The following is a 21,230-nucleotide window of genomic DNA, read 5'->3' as shown; positions in this document are numbered from 1 at the left end:
CAGCATGAAGGGCTGTGTGTGCAGCTGGTGTGCAGCCAAGGGATGCGCCTGAATGTGGTGACGTAGGGACGAGGACCAATAGATCCATGACGAGGGCGAGGGCTGCTAACTCCATCGGCTGACAAGACGTTATGGTGCGTTCAAGGCAGCCCGTAACTCGTGTTTTTCCGACCTGTGAAGTCGTACCAGTTCGATCTGGTACAAGTTCACGGGTCGGAAGTTACGAGTGGCCGTTATAGTGACTTTCACAGGTAAAACAGGTCGGAAAAACACGAGTGGGTTGCCTGGAATGCTACAAAGTCGTAAGTCGTGACGTGAAGCTGTAATTTACGGTTTCAAAAGCCTGCCTGGAACGCAGCATTAGCCAAAATGACCGGATCGCTTACTTCTGCTTTAAAGGGACAGTATGGGACTTTATTGGCTTTTTATTGACAAAAATCAAATATCGCTTTCATAAATACGTATTTCACTGAAGTGGAATCGCGCCTGCATACAAACGAGCGCTTTCTCGTACCTTAGAATGAGATGTTACAAGTCGTTACAAACATACAGGGGGGGGTTCACCGAACCTTCTCTTACGTAAACGCAACAGCAAGAATACGTGCCGACATGCAACCGCACCGCTAGATGGGGGTAAATCTCACATACTGCCCCTTTAAGCAGATGGTGCATGTTCTATTTTTTTCAAACGGTTTGGTTTGTTATGAACGTCAGAGATGCAGTCATGATACTGCATACATAAAATCACAAATAATTTTAATGTATTTTTCTACGAAAGTAACACTGTAACATTATGCAAATAGTTAAAGGGATAGTTCACCCTCCTCTTCCTGGTCCGTCCAAATATCGCGTGATTCGCAGTAACCGCACTGACGCCGGCGCAAATCACGCGATATTTGGACGGACCAGGAAGAGGAGAAGAAGAAGAAGACGAGAAGCTTCCGCTACAAACAAGCTTAAAATATAGACTTATTTAATTTTTTTCGGGACAATTACGCAATTTGGGGCTTCAGCACAAGACGGACATTACATACGAGCATCATGGAGGTATTTGGATGTTTTTTTGTGTGTGTTTTTTTACGAAGAGCTCCGGTGTCCCTTTGCAACCGTTGCATTGAAATTCACTGCTACGCCGAGACCCCCTGTAACTAAGAGAAGGGACGGTGGACTCTGATAATTCTTCCAGCCCTTAGTCAACATGAGGGTGAGTAGATAATGAGCGAAATATCATTCTAGGGTGAACTATCCCTTTAAAGTAATATCTAATATGGACAATTTTCATCAAATTTTCACAGTGGCACGAATAGTTTTTTTTTAGTGAAGATGACTGGATCACCCACCTGCTGAGTCAGAGCAAGTTTCCTGACCCATTATCATTAAACATTGGACATCATTAAAAGCTTCTCTGGCCTCTGCTACTTCATACAGTTTCCACACAAGACACATTACACACATTCTTATTGGGAATACTTAAGCAGGTGAGTTCATGCAGGCACACATTCATTTCTCATAATCATTTGTGTGACAGTCACTCTTCAATTGCAACTGTCATATTACACCATGTACTCCACTAACATTTTCATTTCTTTTATATTTGTACTTAAACTAGACACATGCATCCCTGCAGTATGACCAATGTGATGTAAGTGAAAACTGTGTGACTGTTGCTGTTGCAGGATCCACTGTTGCTGTTGGACAGAAGAATAATGCTTCTCTGTACTTCATGGGTGTACCAAGTTTTGAGCTCAGAGGAGTGGTCATATTTTACAGACATGATTGCAAATGCTGGACCGTAGCCCAAAGACTAACTGGAGACCAGGTTGGTACTATCTTGCTACATACATGTATCTGCTTTACAGTATCATGCATAGGCCTTAAAGCAGAAGTAAGTGATCTGGGGCCTCATTTATCATTGTGGATACACCTTTTTTTACACCCTTTTCCCCCCGTTTTGTGCGTACGCACTTTTCTCCGCCAAATTTGGGATCTATAAGCCAAAATCTGACGGGAAAAAGTGCGGACATTTACACCCATTTTGACCCTGGCATACCGTGATTTACACCTTTTTTGAGGAACAGGAGGAATTGGCGACACCGTTGCTGAGTCAGAGAACTGCAGTGTGAGAGGGAGAGAGGAGCGCGGAGTACATTTAGAAGAGCACAGTAGGATTTTTTGAAGTAGGCTAGTGGTAGTGGTGGACCGTTGATGCTGGCAATCCAACCCGCTCTATAATAACACTAGGCTATATGTTAATTGATGAACAGTGCGGATTGAGGATTTTGCTTTTTTGCTTTTACACACTCTAGTGTGACGTCTGACAAGGATCAAACTCGCCAAGTTTAAAAACACACCGGCAGCAGCGCACACTGATCTGCAGCTACTGAGACAGTTATTATTCTGTCACCTGAGTTAACGAGGTGCACGTGAGTTTGGAGCTGACGAGAGGAGAGAATAAAGAGCAGAACACCGCGGCCCTGAGGAGGAACTGTGAAGGACTCAGCTGTAATGGAAAATGACCTAAACCGAGTCCAGTAGAGCTGTAACTGTGTAGTGGAAAGGCGTTCAAAGTAATGGTAACTATCGTGGAAATCCTGCTTTACATTGTTTTAACATCTAGGTAAAAAAAAAATTAAAAAAGAAGATTTTCTGGGATAAAGGGGCAGATTACATAAGATTATTCTTCTTTCTGCTCCCTTTTGTTGAGATTTGGGAGGTTTTTGTTTTTATTGTAGCTTATTAAAATGCAAGATCATTTTTCTGACTGATTTATTGCCCGATGTCGCCGTGTATCTCGCTTTCTTTCCCCCGCCCTCCGCCCGTTGTCTTCGTTGTCACTTTGTAGCCGCTCCACAGAGCGCACATGGCTAATTAATATGCACGTGCAGACCATATATGGTTGTGTCTAGGCGTTCTGGGGGTGGAGTAAGAGGTGTGTTCACGTGTGCACCATTCTTGGGTCCGGTGTGATTTATCAAAGGGAAATTGCGGAGAGTTGATTGATCAGAAAAAGGTGTAAATATTTTGGGTGTACGCCATTTTCGTCTTTTCGCCTTACGCAAAAATTTAGTAGCCGTTTTACACCCTCTTTGATAAATGAGGCCCCTGGTCGTTTTGGCTAACTTCCTGTCAGTGGATGGAGTTAGCAGTCCCCGCCCTCGTCCCTACGTCACCACATTCACGCGCATCCCTTGGCTGCACACACAGAGAGGACCGCCCCTTTATGCCGTTCTCTCTCCTCATTGGATAAAGGTTGTAGGATACAAGGAAAGTTTTCTCCTCGGCCTACAGTAGAGCAGAGTGACTGACAGACCCGTGTTTCAGACCAAACACTCTATATAAGTGATCGCTGTCTATTTAAGAATATTAACACAAACATTCCGCTTACTTCTGCTTTAATTGTTAATCAACATTGTAGCTACTTGAATGAGACTTAGTTAAAACCAATACCCAGCACACTCTCAGTTGCATGTTGGTACGAAAAGAAGATCCTGTGCAAGTGTCTGTTGAGATAATACAGAGGAGGACAAAGGGCAGCTCATTTGACAAGACAGAAATGCAGTGGGATTGTCACAAAGCATTGCTTTCTTGGCTTCGAAATATATACTTTGTAGGACAGTGTATCTTTCTTTTATTTTTTCAAATTATTGATGTAAATTGTGTTTGTCCACACTTTCGCCAGATTGGTTCGTACTTTGGTGCAGAGCTGTGTTCAGTAGACATCGACTCAGACGGTAACACTGACTTCCTGCTGGTGGGAGCTCCACTGTTCTACCAACCTCATGAGAAGAGAGAAGGCCAGATCTACGTCTACACACTGACTGATGAGGTGGGGGGCGGCCATGGAGCCTCACTTTAAGTTTTGTGACACCACTTAAGTATTCAAGATGTAACTGAGAAAAAATAAAAGCACTTTTCAAAATAAATGAACTTGTGTTCCCAATTCTCATAGATGCAACTGAGAAGCCAACTGAGGGTGACGGTGCCATCCATGGGTAGATTTGGCACCGCCATATCCAGCCTGGCAGACCTGAATGGAGATGGACTGCGAGACGTTGCTGTCGGAGCCCCCTTAGAGGATGATAACAGGGGGGCTGTGTACATCTACCTTGGAGACAGGCACACTGGTATACGTAGCTCTTTCAGCCAGGTGAGGAAGACAATTTCCTACAACAAAATCACTTCTGTGTGACATAGTGTTGTTGTTTTTTGATCAGACTAAAACTGACTTTAGAATATGACTGAGCACCAACCAGATCAACTGTAAATATGTGGCAGTTGTCTTCACCACCTCAAATATGTGCATTAATCAGTTTCAACATCCAAATTTACAGAGAATCATGGGACAGAACAACTTCTTTGGACAGGCCATCACTGGGGACATCGACCATGGAGAGGACGGACTCCCACGCATTGTAATTGGATCAGGAGCAGGAGCTATTGTCTTAAGGTACGTACCATATAAACAATTGAGATTACTGAAACTGTAAGTACTGGGAAGCATGTTCATCCTCTCTTGTCTTTTAGGTCCAGGCCTGTTTTCAATGTCTTTGCAAAACTGTCTATTGAACCCGAGGAGATAAGGGCTGAAACCATTGACTGCTGTGGGAACACAGATGAAAATGTACCCGTGGCTACCTTGACAACCTGCTTTGAAATGGTTGAAACAACAAGAAGCAAAGCAGGTAGGGACTTGCCAATAAGGGCCTGGGTAAAGTTAAAGGGATACTTCACCCAAAATCGAAAGTTCACCAATCATCTACTCACCATCATGCCAAGGAAGGCTTCCGAGAACTTTCTGAGTCATCAAAACGCTTTTGGAGTTCCAGGGGGGGTCCGGCTGGCAACGGATTTTCATATAATGGCGGTGGATAGAGCTCAGTTTTGAATCGACATCGAAACATCCAAATACCTCCATACTGCTCGTCTGTACTGACCCAAGTGTCCTGAAGCCGCAACATGAAAAAGTTTTTTGGAAAAAATGTATTAACAGATTTTCATATAATGGCTCTGTTGATGTTTTTGCGTGTTTTTGCGCAGATGTTCGTTCCTCATTGTAAACCATTGGATATATGATGTAAACATGGAAGAACATCTTGCAGCAAATCTCATGCATCTCGGGCAGCCACTGGGAGCTACTGCTACAACAAGGCTAAAAACAGAGATCAAATACATTTTTTCCAAACAACTTTTTCATGTTGCGGTTTTAGGACACTTGGGTCAGTACAGACGAGCAGTATGGAGGTATTTGGATGTTAAGTGTGTGTTTTGGATGATTTAAAAGTGAGCACAATCCACCGCCATTATATGAAAATCCGTTGCCAGCCTGGCCCCCCCTGGAACTCCAAAAGCGTTTTGACGACGTTCTCCCAACCCTTCCTTGGCATGACGGTGAGTAGATGATTGATGAATTATCGATTTTGGGTCAAGTATTCCTTTAAAGTCCCCCTCCAATGATGCTTTTTGGTTATTTTAAAGCATTCTCTGTGGTTTTTAAAATGTGTTTATGAAGTTTTTAGACAAAATCACAAAACCTGTGCCATTTCCCAGGGCTCTCCTTCTGCAGAGCACCAGCAGCTCATTAGCCATGCGCCTCTGAGTGGTGGGCGGAGACTGCGCTGCTCTGCACCCACCCAGCCACCCTCCTCGCACCACAATGCCATAAAATGCCACAGGAACATATGAAAAGCACAAAAAACAAGATTTTCATCGAAGGGGGTCTCTAAGGGGAGTGGCCAGATATAGATATAGTGAATATTAATGAGTAACTTGACACTTCATATCCTTTTGCAGGAATGATCTCAGCACTGAACATCTCATACTCACTTGATGTGGATCCAACAACACCAATATCTCTGGGCTTCTTCAGTTCAACTGGTATTAAAACTAGGAATCTAACTGCAGTCTGCGAGCTAAGGGATAAAGAAACCTGCTTCAAATACTCCATCTACATGCTGGTATGGACATTGTTCAGATATCAATTTTAAAATGAGAGGTATCTACAGAAATTGTCACAATTATTGACCTGTCTGAATCCCTGTACACAAATGAGTTGCAATGTAACAGCAAAGACCTTTCTCTTATTAAGTATGCTGACGATATGGCTCTGGTCGCTGGCCTGCAGGATGCCTGCTGTCCCTCCTACTCCCAACACATCAACCAAATTACCACCTGGTTTGAAGACAGTTTCCTTGACCTTAATGTCAGCAAAACCAAGGAGATGTGTTTGGGAGAGAGGGCAGGAGCAGAAGGTACAGGGTCCATCTTCAGGCCTTCCATGTGCTAAGGCAAACAAGGCCACCTCTACTGAACAAGAGGCACACAAAGATCTAAAATGTTCAGTCTGTCTGGCCTGCTGTTCCAAGAACAGACTGAGCACTGGTTCTATCATGCTGCTGTAGGGCTGGTACTGGATGTATTAAAAGAATGTTACAATCAGAAGATTGCTGGGCATTTTAGAGCAAAATATGTTGTTACCCAGTGTCAATGTTTTGCTAATATTTCCTCGTGAAATATCCGCAAAGCTTTTTATTTTTATTTTATTTTATTTCAAGTCCTGTATTATTTACAGCCATGTTTCCATGCTTGGGTCCATTACCCCCACCTGTGAGTTAAAGTAAGAAAAATAAGCAGAGTTGTGTATCATACACCCACAAGGTATGTGTATGTCCTCATGCAGGTTTGACAATAAAGAACAAAAAAAAAAAAAAAAAAAAACACATACGGCTTCTGGAGGTAAAATTCTCAAAATGTTAATGCTATTGTTGACACTCATGTTTTTCGTATTCTTTAAGGATTAAATTAAATATGTTGGCAACAACAATATTTAAGTTTATCTGTCTGCCCATCTACCCATCTATCAATCCATCTATCCATCTATCAATCCATCCATCCCTAAATGTCAGAAAGAATGTACAGATAACTCTTTATTCCTTTCAGAAATGTGTGGAGGACACCTCATCACCCATCAGCATCAGACTGAAATACTTCCAAGTCGACACTGAGAATGCAGGAGCCGTCCTGAATGTGGACAGCAACAGACAGGCTGTAGTTGAGGTACGTACAGTAATTCCTGCATAGAGCAGAAGGTACATCAGCATCATGAAGTAACTAAAGACACCAGTACATGGTTGAGACGTGTGTTTAAAGACACTACATATAGGTTTCTGCTATTGCCAGTTATCAAATTAATATTAACAGCTGTTTACTAACCAGTAAGTGAGGAACAAAACCAACCATTCAGCCTTATCATTGTGTTTGTTCTGTCTGTATTAGCAGACAGAACAAGTTTTCTCTGACTTATTGTGTTTCAGTGTGACCTGAACAGAATTGTTTACTGCTTCACAGGTTCCCTTTAAAATGTAGTGCTGAGAACATATCATCCTTTTTGATGAATGTGAGATGGACAAACAGCCAGGCAGCAGAAGAACTTAAACTGGCCCGTGGAAAAGCCATTATTGTTTTCAAATATCGAGTATATCGCTTTTTCTTGGTGCTGATGCATATACAATTACACTGAGAGTCATGATATAACCTGTTCCACTGCCTGTTCTGCACTCTGCACTCTTTCATGTCACATATGCTGAGGCCACTCAGTACTTCTACAAATGAAGAAACCATTGTAATCACATCTAATCAGCATGTACACATACATATTTAATATATATCCATATAAAGTTGTGATGAGTCTTGTTAATCATCTTAATAAACTAATGTGTCCTATTTTTGAGCTGTGTTGGTGTCTGGTATATTTCTGTGATTTGAGTTCTGCCTGGGCTAAAAATCAAAAGGTAATGTCTGGGAAAATCTTCAAATACAATTTAATGAAATGACCCCTCATATCCCTTTATATACAGTAAACAAAAAGAGAAATTTATGGTACAAATGTTGTACTAGTGCATAAAGATTTAACACAAAAATAGAATATATTTGCTCCTTACAGCATGGTTACCATGCCTGATGCAAAAGAAGGGGTACATACAAACTCATAACACACTAAGTTTACCGCCTACGAGGCATTTGGTGTTAGATTTCAAAAAGTAGCTGTACCTAAAAAGAGCAGGCATCCCTGAGAGGGGCTAAAACATCCTTGTGAAAATATAAACTTTTATAAGCACTTTGAGCTTTGATTCACACAATATCAACTTTTATTTCAGCAGTTTTAATATCTGTGCAAAACGAATTCTAGACTGTTAGTGAGATCAAATGCAAATCGTTCTTATGTTAATGTCCAAGGTGGAAAACTGTGGTGTCTAAAGTCTTAAAAAGGTCCTTGAGTGGTGTCTCTGCCACATTCCCATTCAAAGGCTTCCGCTCCTCTGATGTGCGCGTCAGTCTCGGTTGCGTGCGCTGCTGCATCAGTTGCACCACTGGTTTGAAGGGCAGGCTGTGTGAGCCACAGTTTCTCACCTGATGGCCTGTAGTATCTGGACCCCCATGGGATGATCCACCTGTTGCCTCCACAGATGTCAGAGGGGTCTGAGATGAGGGCTGGCTCGCTGTCCAGTCTGGAGCTGTTTCATCAGGGGACTGGGGGTCAGATGATGGAGTCTGAGGCACAGAATATTCACAAAAAAACAGGGGAAAGATTAATAATGTTATCAGTGACCACAAACTATCCACAGGCATCAAGTCTGGGCCATATGTTTGTTATACTACAGCGTCATACATATGAAGAATGGCATTTGTAACCCTTCTTTGCACTGTGATGAAAAAATAAATAAATAAATACTAAATACATGTTATTAGTTTTTATTTTCATCTATGTACAGCCATGGCCATACATATTGGCACCACTGCGCTTTTTTCAGATGATGCCCCATTTCTCCCGGAAAATCACTGCAACTACAAATGTGTTGGTAATCAGAAATATAATTTTTTTGGTTTGCAATGGAACAACACAAAAACACACACATCACCCCCCACTCTCATCCACCCCCATTCGTTCCCAGTTTAAGTTCCATATTTCTTACAAATTCCAACAGTTCATTTTTGGAGTTTTGTGTGTATAATGTCAGATTTTATACTTTTATACTTGACTTTTCTTCAGGTTTTGTGTTGTTCCATTGCAAACAAAAGAAATATACTTCACTTCTGAATACCAACACATTTGTAGTTGCAACAATTTTCAGGGGCATCATCTAAAAAAGGGCAGTGGTGCCAATATTTTTGGCCATGACTGTACGTGTAAGAAAATGGCTAAAGGTAGAATATTCCCAACTATAACAGGCTGTTCAATAGAGAACGTACCACAGTCAAAGATGGTTTCACACATTGACTGGCATGGTTAGTGGTTCCAAAAAGCTGCCCTGATTACAGTAAGATGCCTAATTTAATATAAGTTGATTCTCATGTTTTGTTTGTTGCTTTTACTCACCTGCTGCTGCGTGGAAAAGACGCACCCCGTGTTGCTTTTCTTTGTCTTTTCGCTCTCTAGAATACAGTAGAATACAGATTGCTGCTAATTTCCACCAGGGTGACAACACTTTAAAGGGATAGTTCAACAATTTGGCAACTTCACCTATTGCCATAATCCCTAGAGGAGTAGGTTCCTTACCTTTAATTATCAGTGCATGTTGTTTTGAGATCTGCGGGGCAGAGACGCAAGCTGCTCAGTGAACACAACTGAAGTAATGGTACATTGACCCATGTCCCTCATCAAACTCATCAAATACCACTCCAAAACGCTCTGGTTGAGAAGTTGTGACCTGCACATTCACGACGCTATGAAATAATCATGTAACATTACAAGACGGGGTTGTTTTCGAGGCAAATGCGTAGCCAGAACTACATTCCAGACATGGCTGCACGGCTCAAAAGTAAAAGTAGTTCCGAGTATTTGCTTCAGGTGTTGTAATGTTACATAATTGTACATGATTATTTCACAGCATGATGAATGTGCAGGTCACAACTTGTCCACGAGACAGTGGACCTGTACCGTTCACCTCCATTGTGTTCGCTGCAGCTCGCATCTCTGTCCTGCAGATCTCACATGCAACAACATGCACCGATAAATGAACCTACTCTTATGACTATAGGGATTATGGCAATAATAGTGGATTTGCCAAAATGTTCAATTATCCCTTTAATACAGACATGTTTTTCCAACAGCAGATATTGATTCCCCACATACCTGAGGACAGACGGGACTGCATACTGTCCTGCTGCTCTTGTTGGTACGGGCTCAGGCTCAGAAAGAGACTCTTCAGAACTGAATTTGCATTGGCTGATACTGTGCATCCTGCAAAATGAACAAGGCATTAACCACATATTTCAGCAACACAAATCGGCCTTTCGGACTAGTAGTTATATCAATGCGTGACTTGTTCTTACCTTTGGTGGGTGTGACGTCAGGCCGCTGCTGAGCCTGCGTTGTAGGTGGATCTGTATTGTCACAAGGACTCGGACTTGAGGATAGGACAGGATTCACCTGTTTTGTGGTTTGATTTACAGGTTCAGACAAAGCATCTTTAATTTTATGTTTAGGACTCTGGGAGAACTTAGGAAATGGTGGCCTGCGAGAAGTTTTGAACCGGGGAGGGCGACATGTCTCTACAGTCCCAGCTCTTTGTTCAGAGACTGATGAATGAGATGTATCAGGTGATTGGTTTGATTGATCTGCTTGAGGTGGAGAGCATGGGTGAGGAGCAGCACTGAGGGGGGCAGCAAAAAGACTGTGGAAGGGTGAGGCCTTGTCAGTTTTAACATCCTCGTCTTTACTTCTGTGGCGTGCAGGCTGCGGAGCAGGACAGGAGGGTTTAATGAAGTCTGGAGTTGGCTTCATAGTATCAGTGATGGGGCTTTCAAAAAGGCTATAAAATGGACTTTTCTGGATCTTACCACCACTACGAGTCATTTTACTGCTGCTCTCTGTTGTGGTTTGACTGACTGGTTTCCCTGAATCACTAGTCTTAGCAGAGCTGGTGACAGGCTCAGCAGGAACAGCAGCTCTAGTCTCGGAGAAACCAGCCGAGGGACACGCAGGTTTTACCGAGGTTTGTGAATTTGAAGTGCGTCCAGAGAGACGGGACTTGGGCTGTGAAGGATGTTTGGGAGTTAATTTCACGTTTTTGCTCTGGGTGGGCGAGAAGGGAAGAGAGCCTTCACATTTGTAGTTCACCAGCAGGTGTGTGCCTCCTTTTCTTCTGGGCAACACGGAGTTGTCTGCCCCTGTGGCAGTGGGATGCAACTTCATTTCATGGGAAGGTTTCAGGGACGCTGGTATTTCCCCACCTAGTTTCTTGTGATCCTCGGAGGCCAGAGTGAGATTTGGGTGAGTCTTTGGAATCTGATTAGTGTGCAATTGAAAAGATGACTTGCTGTGTAACATTTTTTCCTGGGGTTTATCGACTTCATTTCTTCGCAGCAGAGGATCTGAAAGCTCTTTATAGTCCATTTTTACGGCATTGGATACGATACGGGCAGTGGAAGGTGTAGCTATGTGGCCAAAGGTAGAACTTCCGTTTGACTTTGAAGACCTGACAGCATAATCAGAGTTAAGAGAGTCTTCACTGTGAGTGCAATCAGAGGGAGGTGCAGGCTCTTGATTGGCAGGACTTGTAAAGAAACTAGGGAACGGTTTATACAGCTGAGGTCCGAGCATGGCTTCCACTGAATAACAAACTGGCGGCTTGTCAGTCGGGTCAGCTGATGGGGGGCTGGGAGGCGGGCTGCTGTCTGCTGCCTGGGGTGGGACAGCCGTCTGCATGACAGCAGACAGCTCTTCAGTCTGACATGACGAAGCTTCCTGCTCAGTGTTAACCTTTCCACTGTTGTAGAAGCTCGGCCTGAAAAATACAAACATCAGCTGAAGGTTAAGTCACAACTTGTTTGGAGGGTTAATTATTAGATCAATTCCAAGAATTAAACTGATGCCTTTTCAGAATCACAGTGAAAGGTTGGTATGTGTGTGTGTGTGTACCTGAGTGACTGTATTAGTGTATCAGGGGACTGGTTTTGCTCTGTATTCTCAGACTGGTCTGTGTCTCCTGGTTGACCTTGAGCTTCCTCTTCATCTTTTTTTGCAAGCTCTCGGAGATCCTTGTCCCGTTTTAACGCCTGCAGAGACAGGTAAACCACACAGCAATGAATATAAAACATGCAAAGACATTTTTTATGGCAAGTTTTTTTTTTTTGATACCTGTATAGTATACCCCACACTTAATTATGTTTATTTGTGGTTTTGCTTATTGTTAGACATTAACTGTGATGTTTGAATTAAGCATCATTTTATGATCCCTGGTTTGTACATCTTTATTTATTGTGAAATGATGTGATTTGGCAGTGGGCTTCGTTGTTGAAAAGTCAAACTGTTTTGACTGGTCTGACTCGTGGGGCCACCGTAGGTTGGATTATACCACACCTAACATACACTGCCCTGATTTCATCAAGTGATTCGACCTGAGTCAGTCAGAACCAGCCAATCAGATTCATGGCTCTATTCTACAATACAATTAGGGAGCAGTACACCAGTATGTGAAGCTTTTTTTCTTTTTTTAAAATATTTTTGGGGCTTTTTATTGCCTTTAATCGATAGCACAGTTGAGAGAGAGAGACAGGGAATGGGGAGGCAGAGAGGGGGAATGATAAGCTTTTTTTCTTTTTTGCATTTGTCTCCTGATTGGATGTATGCACTACTTTCTTAAACATACATACCTCATCCAACAGTTGTTTAGTGACCTCATTTAGTGGATCATGGGAAAACTTGCACTCTGTTCCCTGAGCACAGTATCCTCTTGTATGGAAGAACTTGCAAGGAAAAGACTGTGCAGCTTCGTTAAAGGAAACATCAGCCATTCAACAGCCTCCAAAAGTCATCACTGAAAGGAACTTGCGATAGGAAGATGTACAATTAATTTCAATGAAATCAAAGGATATTGTGCATGTATGGACAGGTCTCCGCTTTCATACAGAATCCTTGGATGTAAAATTTGCAGACCTCTTTCAGCATATCATTGTAACCCTTAATGTGCTCCAGTTGGCATTCGCCATCCTGAAAACAACAATAAAAAGGGGGAAAAAAGCGTTATCTTACATGAAATTTAAAGGGATACGTCACCCAACCAGTTTTATACTCACCGTCATGCCAAGGAAGGGTTCGGAGAACTTTCAGAGTTATCAAAACGCTTTTGGAGTTCCAGGGGGGGTCCGGCTGGCAACAGATTTTCATATAATGGCGGCGAACAGAGCTCACTTTTGAATCGTCCAAAACACACACTATGAAACATCCAGATACCTCCATACTGCTCGTCTGTACTGACCCAAGTGTCCTGAAGCTGCGACATGAAAAGGTTGTGCGCAAGATTTGCTGTGAGATCTTCGTTCATCGTTGTAAACCATTGGATGTATGATGGTAAATGTAACGGAGGGTCAGGGTGCACTCACTCACCAATAAAGGATGTGCGAACCTGACTGCCAAGCGGTCACTGATCTCTTGGCACAACAGTTTGCATCGTCGCCCGCCGTGCGGGAGACCAGGGTTTGACCCCCACCTGGGGCAGTCTGTACCAAAACACAACGCAGAGGGCCAGATTAACACTGGCTACATAAACACGTTACAACATCTCGCAGCAAATCTCTATTCACAAACATCAACAGAGCCACTGGGAGCTACTACTACAACAAGGCTAAAAACAGAAATTACATTATATTTTTCCAAACAACTTTTTCATGTGGCAGTTTCAGGACACTTGGGTCAGTACAGACGAGCAGTATGGAGGTATTTGGATGTTTCATAGTGTGTGTTTTGGACAATTCAAAAGTGAACTCTATCCACTGCCATCATATGAAAACCCGTTGCCAGCCGGACCCCCCCCTGGAACTTCAAAAGTGTTTTGATAACTCTGAAAGTTTTCCAAACCCTTCCTTGGCATGACGGTGAGTAGAAAATTGGTGAATTATCTATTTTGGGTGAAGTATCCTTTTAAAGTTGTCAATTTTTGCAATAACCTACCTTGATGCACCTTCCCCAAAGGTAATGTCGACAAACCAACCGTCCGTCCACTAACAATGTATTAGTGTTTTTGAACTCGTCTGTCATGAATCTTGTGCGTTTTACTTGGTCATCCTGGGAGGAAAGATCAACATGGTAATCAGATGTAGAAAAAAAATTCCACTTGAAGACCGTTCTTGGGTGCGTTTTGATTTTGAACGTGCAACAGAGGTGTCCTTACTCAAACTCTCTCCTGTTTATAGCACAGTTAAACTGGACACTTTATGACTGATCTGAAGATCTCTTCTGCCACAACAGTAGGTGGGCATCATGCAAGTGTCCTTCATTCATTATTCCAATAGATGATAATGGATAATATCTATTCTAATAGGTTTTACCTGCTTCCTATCTCTGTATTCACTGTGTCCTCCACCTCCTCTGGTTCTGGTTTGATGCTGTCCACCTCTGTTCTTATCTCTCCAGTTATTCCTTTTTTGATGTGGGTTTTTGTGCTCCTCCGTCTTCGTCTTCTGCTGCTGTTGCCTGGTCACATTGCGGTTACATCCAGCTTTATAATTTTGACCTCTGTTATATATGTTATTCTGTCCTCTTTTATCACTGGGGTTATGTATCCCTTCTGTGGTGAATCCAAAACTTGTAGGTTCCCCATCGAAGGGTGTAGTATTACTGGTCCAGTCTGTCTGGCCTTGATAACAACTCTGTGGGAGGAAAATAAATAAAAGTTAAATGTTGTGAGAATGTACACATCAGGTTCATCATAAATTATGTTTGACAAGTTCATAAAAACTTCTGCTGTTGATTAACAGCACTTTAAAAAAAAAAATCAATTTCCATGATTCATTTCTATTCTGTGAATGTTGAGATCTATTAGTCTGATCTTTAAGATCTGTTCAGTCACAGGTTTTGTAATTCTCAGCTGATCTGTTTCATAATGAGCCTCTGTCCTACAAAAAAAAAGCCCAGATCAAAAGGCAAAGTAATTCCACACACTGTTTTTGTTTGTCCTTGTCATTGTTAATATTGCAAAGCTGTACGTCTAATTTATAGGTGCAGCCACTCAGTGTGTTTTAGCATGTTTGCCTGATGAAGGTTGTTTAGACCGAAACGTTGCAGCAATAAATATTCGATGAAGCAAGTTATTCAGTGTGCGGGACTCCACTTTCTTTTCGCAGCCACTCAGTGTAACATGAGAGATCAATCCTGAAGAAAACACAACAGGCACATACAGATTCAACATGTTATGCTGATGGAATAATGGGGAGCGTGCCTATGTTCCCACAGCCCTATGTTCCCTCAGCCCTATGTTCCCACTGGACTCTCTCTACCTATCTGGACTCTCTCTATCTATCTGGCCTGTCTAGCCTCTACCTGGTCTTTTTTTACTAAACTTAACCAACTATTTTCTTCATTGCCTAAACCCAACCAATGGTGGGACCAAAGGGCTGTGGGAACATAGGGCCTAATTTTCAGTGACAACAAAAGTTAGAAATGTGGGAACATAGGAATGACCCCGAATAAAATGAGTCCAGTTCTCACTAGAGTTCCACCCACCTTCTTGACAGGTCCAGCCTGCGGACCCCGCGCCTTCCTCTTCCTGCCATCACCTCTCTGACCGTTCCCCCTGCCGTTACCGTTACTGTGTGTGACAGCTCCTTGTCCAGGACTCTTCACGTGCTCCTCGACAGCAGACAGTCCCTTGAACAGGTTTGCAAAAGCCATTTTATGTAGTAGGAAAAAAAAAAAAAACCCGAGGAATTCGGGGGTATTTAAAGAAAAACAGATTTTGAAGCAGCGACAAAGTAAGGAGATGCTCGCGCCACACAACACTGGCTCGTGCACATAAACTTCAAACGGAAGCCGCCCAGGTCTCCTCCGGTATCAGCGGTCTCTGCCGGTGTGCTGACTACACACGGTACTTCAGTTTGACTTCAGCTGCGTTCACCCGTTCACATCATGACTCGCATGGCTCCATACCACCAGACTTCATAGTTTACTGCCTCTTCCGTGTTTGCGACAGACGTCACGTCCCTGGACTGACTCTACCCATAGACTGTAAAAAGAATGGACGTAGCGTCCGTGACGTCACCCATTGGTTTTGGGGAGTCTGTTTTGTGCCGCTACTACGGGGGTTAGAACCGCGCCATGTTGGATTCTACTTGCCATATTTGGAGCGGTGCGGCCGTTGGCCGGCCGAGAGCCCGCCCACTGGCCTCGTAGCAGCGGTCGCCGGACCTGTCACTCAACGGTTCTGCGCCCTGATTGGCCAGAACTTTAACCCTAATAATAGTAAAACGGTAGAGTTTAAAAAAAATTCACCCCCCTCAGAGTGTGTGCGGGGGTAGAAACTATCGATTGAGACCAAAAAAATAAAATGTACCAGGCTGTAAATATGTTTTTTTAAGCTGTAAAATCGGCTATTTTAACATGGGGCTCGATTGGAGTTGCTCCCTTCTGGAGCCAGCCCCCAGCGACAGCCGAGGGGATTGCAGCTTTTTGAATGCGGAAGTGAGCTTCACTTCTCAGACCGACAACTGCCCCCTTGACTCTACCATGTGGTCTCACCGGTCTCGTGCAGCTGTCGCCATCTAGAGGCCGACGTTTGTATTGCCATATTTGTTGACGTCGATAACGTAATCGCTAGGTGATCTACAGTTGGTAAAACTGCTCTTCACCGTCTCAGTATCAAGTTTGTTCTTCCTAAACTTAGAATACACACCCTGAGACTAATTTTATATTAAGGCTTAGAACATGATCTAATGCTCAAATGTAATTTGAAGAAAAATGGTTTGAAAGTGTTCTATCAAAACCAAAATTAAGGACATATGCAGATTAAATCTAACTTTGGCCCTGAACTACTATGTGTTACATCACGTTTACAGAGAAGTAAAAGATCTTTAGTTGCACAGCTGAGATCTGGTAGACTATTCCTCCTCTGGCCATTGATTCCTGTGGAGAACAGAAATATGTGAAATGTGTGAGTTAGATTAAGTGGAAAGTGAGTCTCATTTCCTTTTGTATTGTTCAAAGTATGATGATTTGAGAGAGGCATTATTTCATGAAATCCATAGACAAAATCCTGAAATATTCTGGTGCTCTGATGAACAAAAACTGGAATGGTTGTTTAATTTGAATGTGTTGAATTAAGACTACTAGTTTTATTTCTAAAGCCTGGAAAAGAAGAATTTTAATTAATCTCTGATGATTTCCTTTGAACCTTGGCTTTTCTTTTCCTTTTTTTTTGGTTTTGAACCCCTGTTTGTTTTCTTATTTCTTTGATGATGTGCTCTGGTCCTGGTTTGTTTTCTTCATGTTTTATAAGCCCATACAGAAGTAGCCTATGCATTACACAATAATAAAATTCAATTTATTAATTGTAATCATTTGTCAAGTGTCTAGTATAATATTGGACCACATGGCATTTGTTCAAGAAAAAAAGACTGTTATGTTGTTGTTTTTTTAAGTTCACTGAATAAATCATTCACATTAAAAAGTTTTGTATTGTCCAACAATGTGTCATATTGTGATCATTTTCATTTGTCAAATGGTTTTCCCTTTGCATTAATGATGGAATTACTTCAAAGACATGTGAGAGGGGTTTGGAATTAGTTAAAATAGGCAGTATAAACGTTGGGCTCATATTTAATGTCAAAATGTTTTGTATACAGCCTGATACTCCTGTGATGCACCTGAGATGATCTCAACACCCCCTGACATCAATAAACTTGCGTGATAAGAGTCAATCAATGAGAGGCCTTTCACACTGACACAAGCAAAAAATGTGCCTGACCCCAACCCACGAGCACACACACATAGCTCTTTCTAAAAAGCCTGTGCACATTCAAGGGATTCCTAATAATTATCACTTTATTAATTTAATCATGTCTAGGCTGTTATATAGGCTATCATTTATTCATTGTTTTTATAACAGGAAACAGTTTGGACTTGAATTACTCACTAACTTTACACGTAGGTCTACCCACTAGGGCCCTTTTGTCCTGTAACATCAACATCTCTCCTCCTACAAGGAGATAATCAATGAGCAACTCAAAAATCAGTCACAGAAACTCTTGATTTCAATTTGATGCTAATATCAAGAGAGATTAAATTAAAAATAAATGGGATTAAAATGCAAGTCTCCTTGGCTGAACGGCACACACACTCAACCTGCCATCAATCAGCCACAATGATAAAGCCTCAGACATGGTAAAAGGACGAGATAGTAGGCGGACTTTGTTCCTCCACATACGAGGCTGTCCCTGCTGTATCTGGCTCAAAGTTCAGGTCACGCACACAGTTTCAGTATTGCCTCTGTGTTTGTGTTGCCCATCATTGTCTGAGGTTTGAGTCTGTTCGTGCTGAGCTTCAACATGACCCGTTGGGCCCTTCTCGCTCCCCTTCTGCTCCTGCTGGGCCTCTTCATCCACGGCGCTGTCAGTCAGGAGGCTGAGGACTCGACTGCAGCACCACCACCGCCACCGCAGGGCCAGGCCTCTGGTGGCACGCAGGCAGAGGATGAGGACGAAGAGTGGGGAATGGGCTCTCTCAGAGGCGGCTTTGAGGCCGTCGGCAACTACTTTGACTCAATGCTGGAGTTCATGGGTGGACGGGATGGAGTGTGCCAATACCGCTGTAGATATGGTAAGTCTGTGACAGACAAATGGGATTATGCAGTGTGGTCCAAAGTTTAAATCATACAGATATTGACCTTTTCTTTGTCACAGTGATCCAACAATTTGGATTATTTCTCTTTTTTTTAGTCATATTTAAATGAGGATAGAGCCAGAAATGTATTATAGTTTCGTCTTGGAATTCAAAGGGCAGGGTCAAGTAGATGTTGCTTCCAACAATAAAACATTGGATCTTTTTTTAGTAAAAATGACCATATAATATATTTAACCTAGTAGTAATTATAAATCATATAAATATGAATTAGGCCTACTGCAGTGTCAAGATAGTTTTCAATACTGTTTGGATAATCTATTTGTCCTTTGCCTTTAAATTAGCCACTGAGATGACTGAAGGTAGTACTTGGTTGGATGATAAATCCTCAGAATATATATTTAAATGTTGAGTGTCTGTATATTGCTCATTTATATTTGTATTCAATTATGTGAACAAATTTAACAATATTCCCATAGCAACCTTAGAAGACTTACTTCAGATGATGTGGTAAACTCTTCCACTTATCATCTTTGTTATCATGGGAGCGGGCCTAGAGGTGGACTGTGACCCCGGCATGATAGGAGAGGTGACTTAGGAATGTGTCAAATGTCATGTATGGGATATGAACCAAACAAGGAGACCATGGTTCTCCATGTGCAAACACAGATCTACTTTTAAACCCACATAGTTATCAAACAGGAACCAGCACCTCACCACTGTCTTTGCTTTGGTTCCCCTCCCAGGTAAAGCTCCTATTCCTCGCCCTGGCTTCCAGATGCCTGAACCTGATGGATGCAGCTCCTACTTCTTTGGCCTCCCTATTCCAGATGGGGTAAGCTTGTTGTCTTTGCCAAAATTATTATTCATATAACTGCTCCTGGTTTATTATTGTTATATATTATTATTTATGTATTTCTGACCTCACCACCTCCCGCTATAAAAAGGTCTTTAGTCGTCTGCAGAACCTACCATGTGTGAACTCCCCAGATGTGTATATAGTCCACATTTCATCACCTCTGTTTTTGTGCCAGATGGACATCGGCGTCCCTGCCATGACCAAGTGCTGCAATCAGTTGGATATGTGCTACGACACCTGCGGCTCCAACAAGTATCGCTGCGACTCCAAGTTCCGCTGGTGCCTCCACAGCATCTGCTCTGATCTCAAGAAGAGCCTCGGCTTCGTGTCCAAAGTTGAAAGTCAGTTCAAAAAGTTAACCTTTTTTTTTCTATTGCTGCCAGTTATTTTCTGGTTTTTAGAACCATTCTGTCTGACATTTATCTTTATAGCTATACACTAGTACAGTGGTTCTCAAAGTGGGGTCCGGGGACCCCCAGGGGTCCTTGAGAGGGTTCAAAGGGGTCCCAAACTTTTTCTCAAAATTTTACCACATTTTTCCCCCAGAAATATTACATTTGTTTTCCAAAAATTCATGCCACTGGCAGTAATTTGAACCTACATTGACTAAAAAAAGTAATGTTATTCAGTCTCAGACCAAATATTTGTGTATTTCTGGTGTTTGTTTCAAACTTTTGTCTAATGGGGGGTCCATGGTCTAATTTGTGTTAGTTTAGAGGTCCTTGATGTAAAAAAAAAAAAAAAAAAAAAAAAATTTGAGAACCACTGCACTAGTATGTCCTTATGTGTTCCTCTAAATGCATAATGTGGTGTGTAAAAGCCCTTTGAAACAATACAAACATCTGCAAGTAATTCTAAATGTTTATGTATTTTATAGTATATTTTATGTAGTATTTCTGATGATTCACTGAAACTATGCTGAAGTTCTAAACTACAGGAAGTCAAACATCCCCTTCATTTTTATGTTCTGCTCTGTGTGCTGACTGATATTCGTGTTTGTGTCACTTTGTCTCCTCAGCCTGTGAAACAGTAGCAGACACCTTGTTCAACACAGTGTGGACACTGGGCTGCAGACCCTACATGAACAGCCAGAGGGCAGCATGCTTCTGCCAAGGAGAGGAGAAAGATGAACTTTAAATAAGATTCAAATCCAAACCACGCTTCCTATTTATATAACAGTATCAACCAGAGCAACGCATCAGATGATGGTGCTCTGTGCTAAAGTGTTGCCAAGATTGTAGTGGAACTACGTGTGTAACTTATTTGGAAGGTTGTGTTGTGGTTTTGTTCAAAGCCGTCATTTCACTTTGTAACACATTTTGGATGTCACTGTTAAAACTTCAGCTGCACACTGAGTTGCAAATCCAATCTCTGTTTGTTTGTTTCTTGTGTTTGCATCTATGCTGGCTGTAGCTGGTGTTAGCAACTATACAGACAAACGGTTCTGGGAAGAAAAGGCCAAAATGCCTGTAGCTTAAACTCCACTTTCCACTTGTTTCCAGTTCCCTTTTGAACATTGAGTCATGTCATAAAAAAGGCAGTCCATCATATGAATAAATGGTATCTCCACATATTGAATATATAAAATAAAGATAAACTGCTTTTTTTTTCTCCAACCAGTTGGAACCAGTTGATGCAAAATATTATGTAGCATACAGTTAAACAGGTGTATTCTCGTAGGCGGCAGCAAAAATTAAAAATACTGTGTTAGTTTGGGTCCATTCACAGCTGTTTATCTCCTGTGTCTCTGTCCTCTACTGTGAG

The 21,230-nt window shown here is 42.2% G+C and overlaps 3 protein-coding genes across 5 annotated transcripts in view; 2 read left to right on the top strand and 1 right to left on the bottom strand.

Moving 5' to 3' along the window:
* Positions 1–7,721, top strand: part of LOC310990749 (integrin alpha-L-like) — a 31,163-nt gene extending 23,442 nt beyond the window's left edge. For all 3 annotated transcript variants that reach the window (XM_083978238.1, XM_083978240.1, XM_083978239.1), the window contains 8 exons: positions 1,677–1,819; positions 3,680–3,826; positions 3,950–4,147; positions 4,332–4,447; positions 4,525–4,682; positions 5,791–5,954; positions 6,937–7,053; positions 7,345–7,721. In XM_083978238.1, coding sequence (XP_083834364.1) covers positions 1,677–1,819; positions 3,680–3,826; positions 3,950–4,147; positions 4,332–4,447; positions 4,525–4,682; positions 5,791–5,954; positions 6,937–7,053; positions 7,345–7,362 — 1,061 coding nt within the window. In that variant the 3' untranslated portion in view covers positions 7,363–7,721. The remainder of the gene's footprint in view (positions 1–1,676; positions 1,820–3,679; positions 3,827–3,949; positions 4,148–4,331; positions 4,448–4,524; positions 4,683–5,790; positions 5,955–6,936; positions 7,054–7,344) is intronic.
* Positions 7,722–7,807: 86 nt separating this feature from the next.
* On the bottom strand, positions 7,808–15,916 carry LOC310987157 (uncharacterized protein). Its single transcript, XM_083973340.1, has 10 exons — positions 15,500–15,916; positions 14,326–14,646; positions 13,949–14,062; positions 12,874–12,988; positions 12,652–12,761; positions 11,918–12,054; positions 10,330–11,783; positions 10,130–10,237; positions 9,374–9,429; positions 7,808–8,547 (listed from the first exon to the last, which is right to left on the bottom strand). Exons 1-10 carry the CDS (start codon positions 15,665–15,667, stop codon positions 8,221–8,223), a joined length of 2,910 nt encoding a protein of 969 aa, XP_083829466.1. The 5' UTR covers positions 15,668–15,916; the 3' UTR covers positions 7,808–8,220.
* Positions 15,917–18,267: 2,351 nt separating this feature from the next.
* Positions 18,268–20,834, top strand: LOC310999949 (group XIIB secretory phospholipase A2-like protein). The gene is made up of 4 exons (XM_083990572.1): positions 18,268–18,586; positions 19,354–19,442; positions 19,642–19,807; positions 20,485–20,834. Exons 1-4 carry the CDS (start codon positions 18,316–18,318, stop codon positions 20,601–20,603), a joined length of 645 nt encoding a protein of 214 aa, XP_083846698.1. The 5' UTR covers positions 18,268–18,315; the 3' UTR covers positions 20,604–20,834.
* The last annotated feature ends 396 nt before the right edge of the window (positions 20,835–21,230 follow it).

This window comes from Trachurus trachurus, assembly GCF_905171665.1.
Source record: "Trachurus trachurus genome assembly, chromosome: 1".
NCBI classification, from domain to species: domain Eukaryota; kingdom Metazoa; phylum Chordata; class Actinopteri; order Carangiformes; family Carangidae; genus Trachurus; species Trachurus trachurus.
Note: the sequence above shows the minus strand (reverse complement) of the source record. Positions and strands in the feature narration are given on the sequence as shown.

Coding starts and splice junctions, on each gene's coding strand:
- LOC310987157 (XM_083973340.1), bottom strand. CDS start 15,667: ATGGCTTTTGCAAACCTGTTCAAGGGACTGTCTGCTGTCGAGGAGCAC. Junction 12,989..13,948: donor TTTGGGGAAGGTGCATCAAG/GTAGGTTATTGC, acceptor TGTTGTTTTCAG/GATGGCGAATGCCAACTGGA. Junction 8,548..9,373: donor TCTTTTCCACGCAGCAGCAG/GTGAGTAAAAGC, acceptor TCTGTGCCTCAG/ACTCCATCATCTGACCCCCA.
- LOC310999949 (XM_083990572.1), top strand. CDS start 18,316: ATGACCCGTTGGGCCCTTCTCGCTCCCCTTCTGCTCCTGCTGGGCCTC. Junction 18,587..19,353: donor CCAATACCGCTGTAGATATG/GTAAGTCTGTGA, acceptor TTCCCCTCCCAG/GTAAAGCTCCTATTCCTCGC. Junction 19,443..19,641: donor GCCTCCCTATTCCAGATGGG/GTAAGCTTGTTG, acceptor TTTTTGTGCCAG/ATGGACATCGGCGTCCCTGC.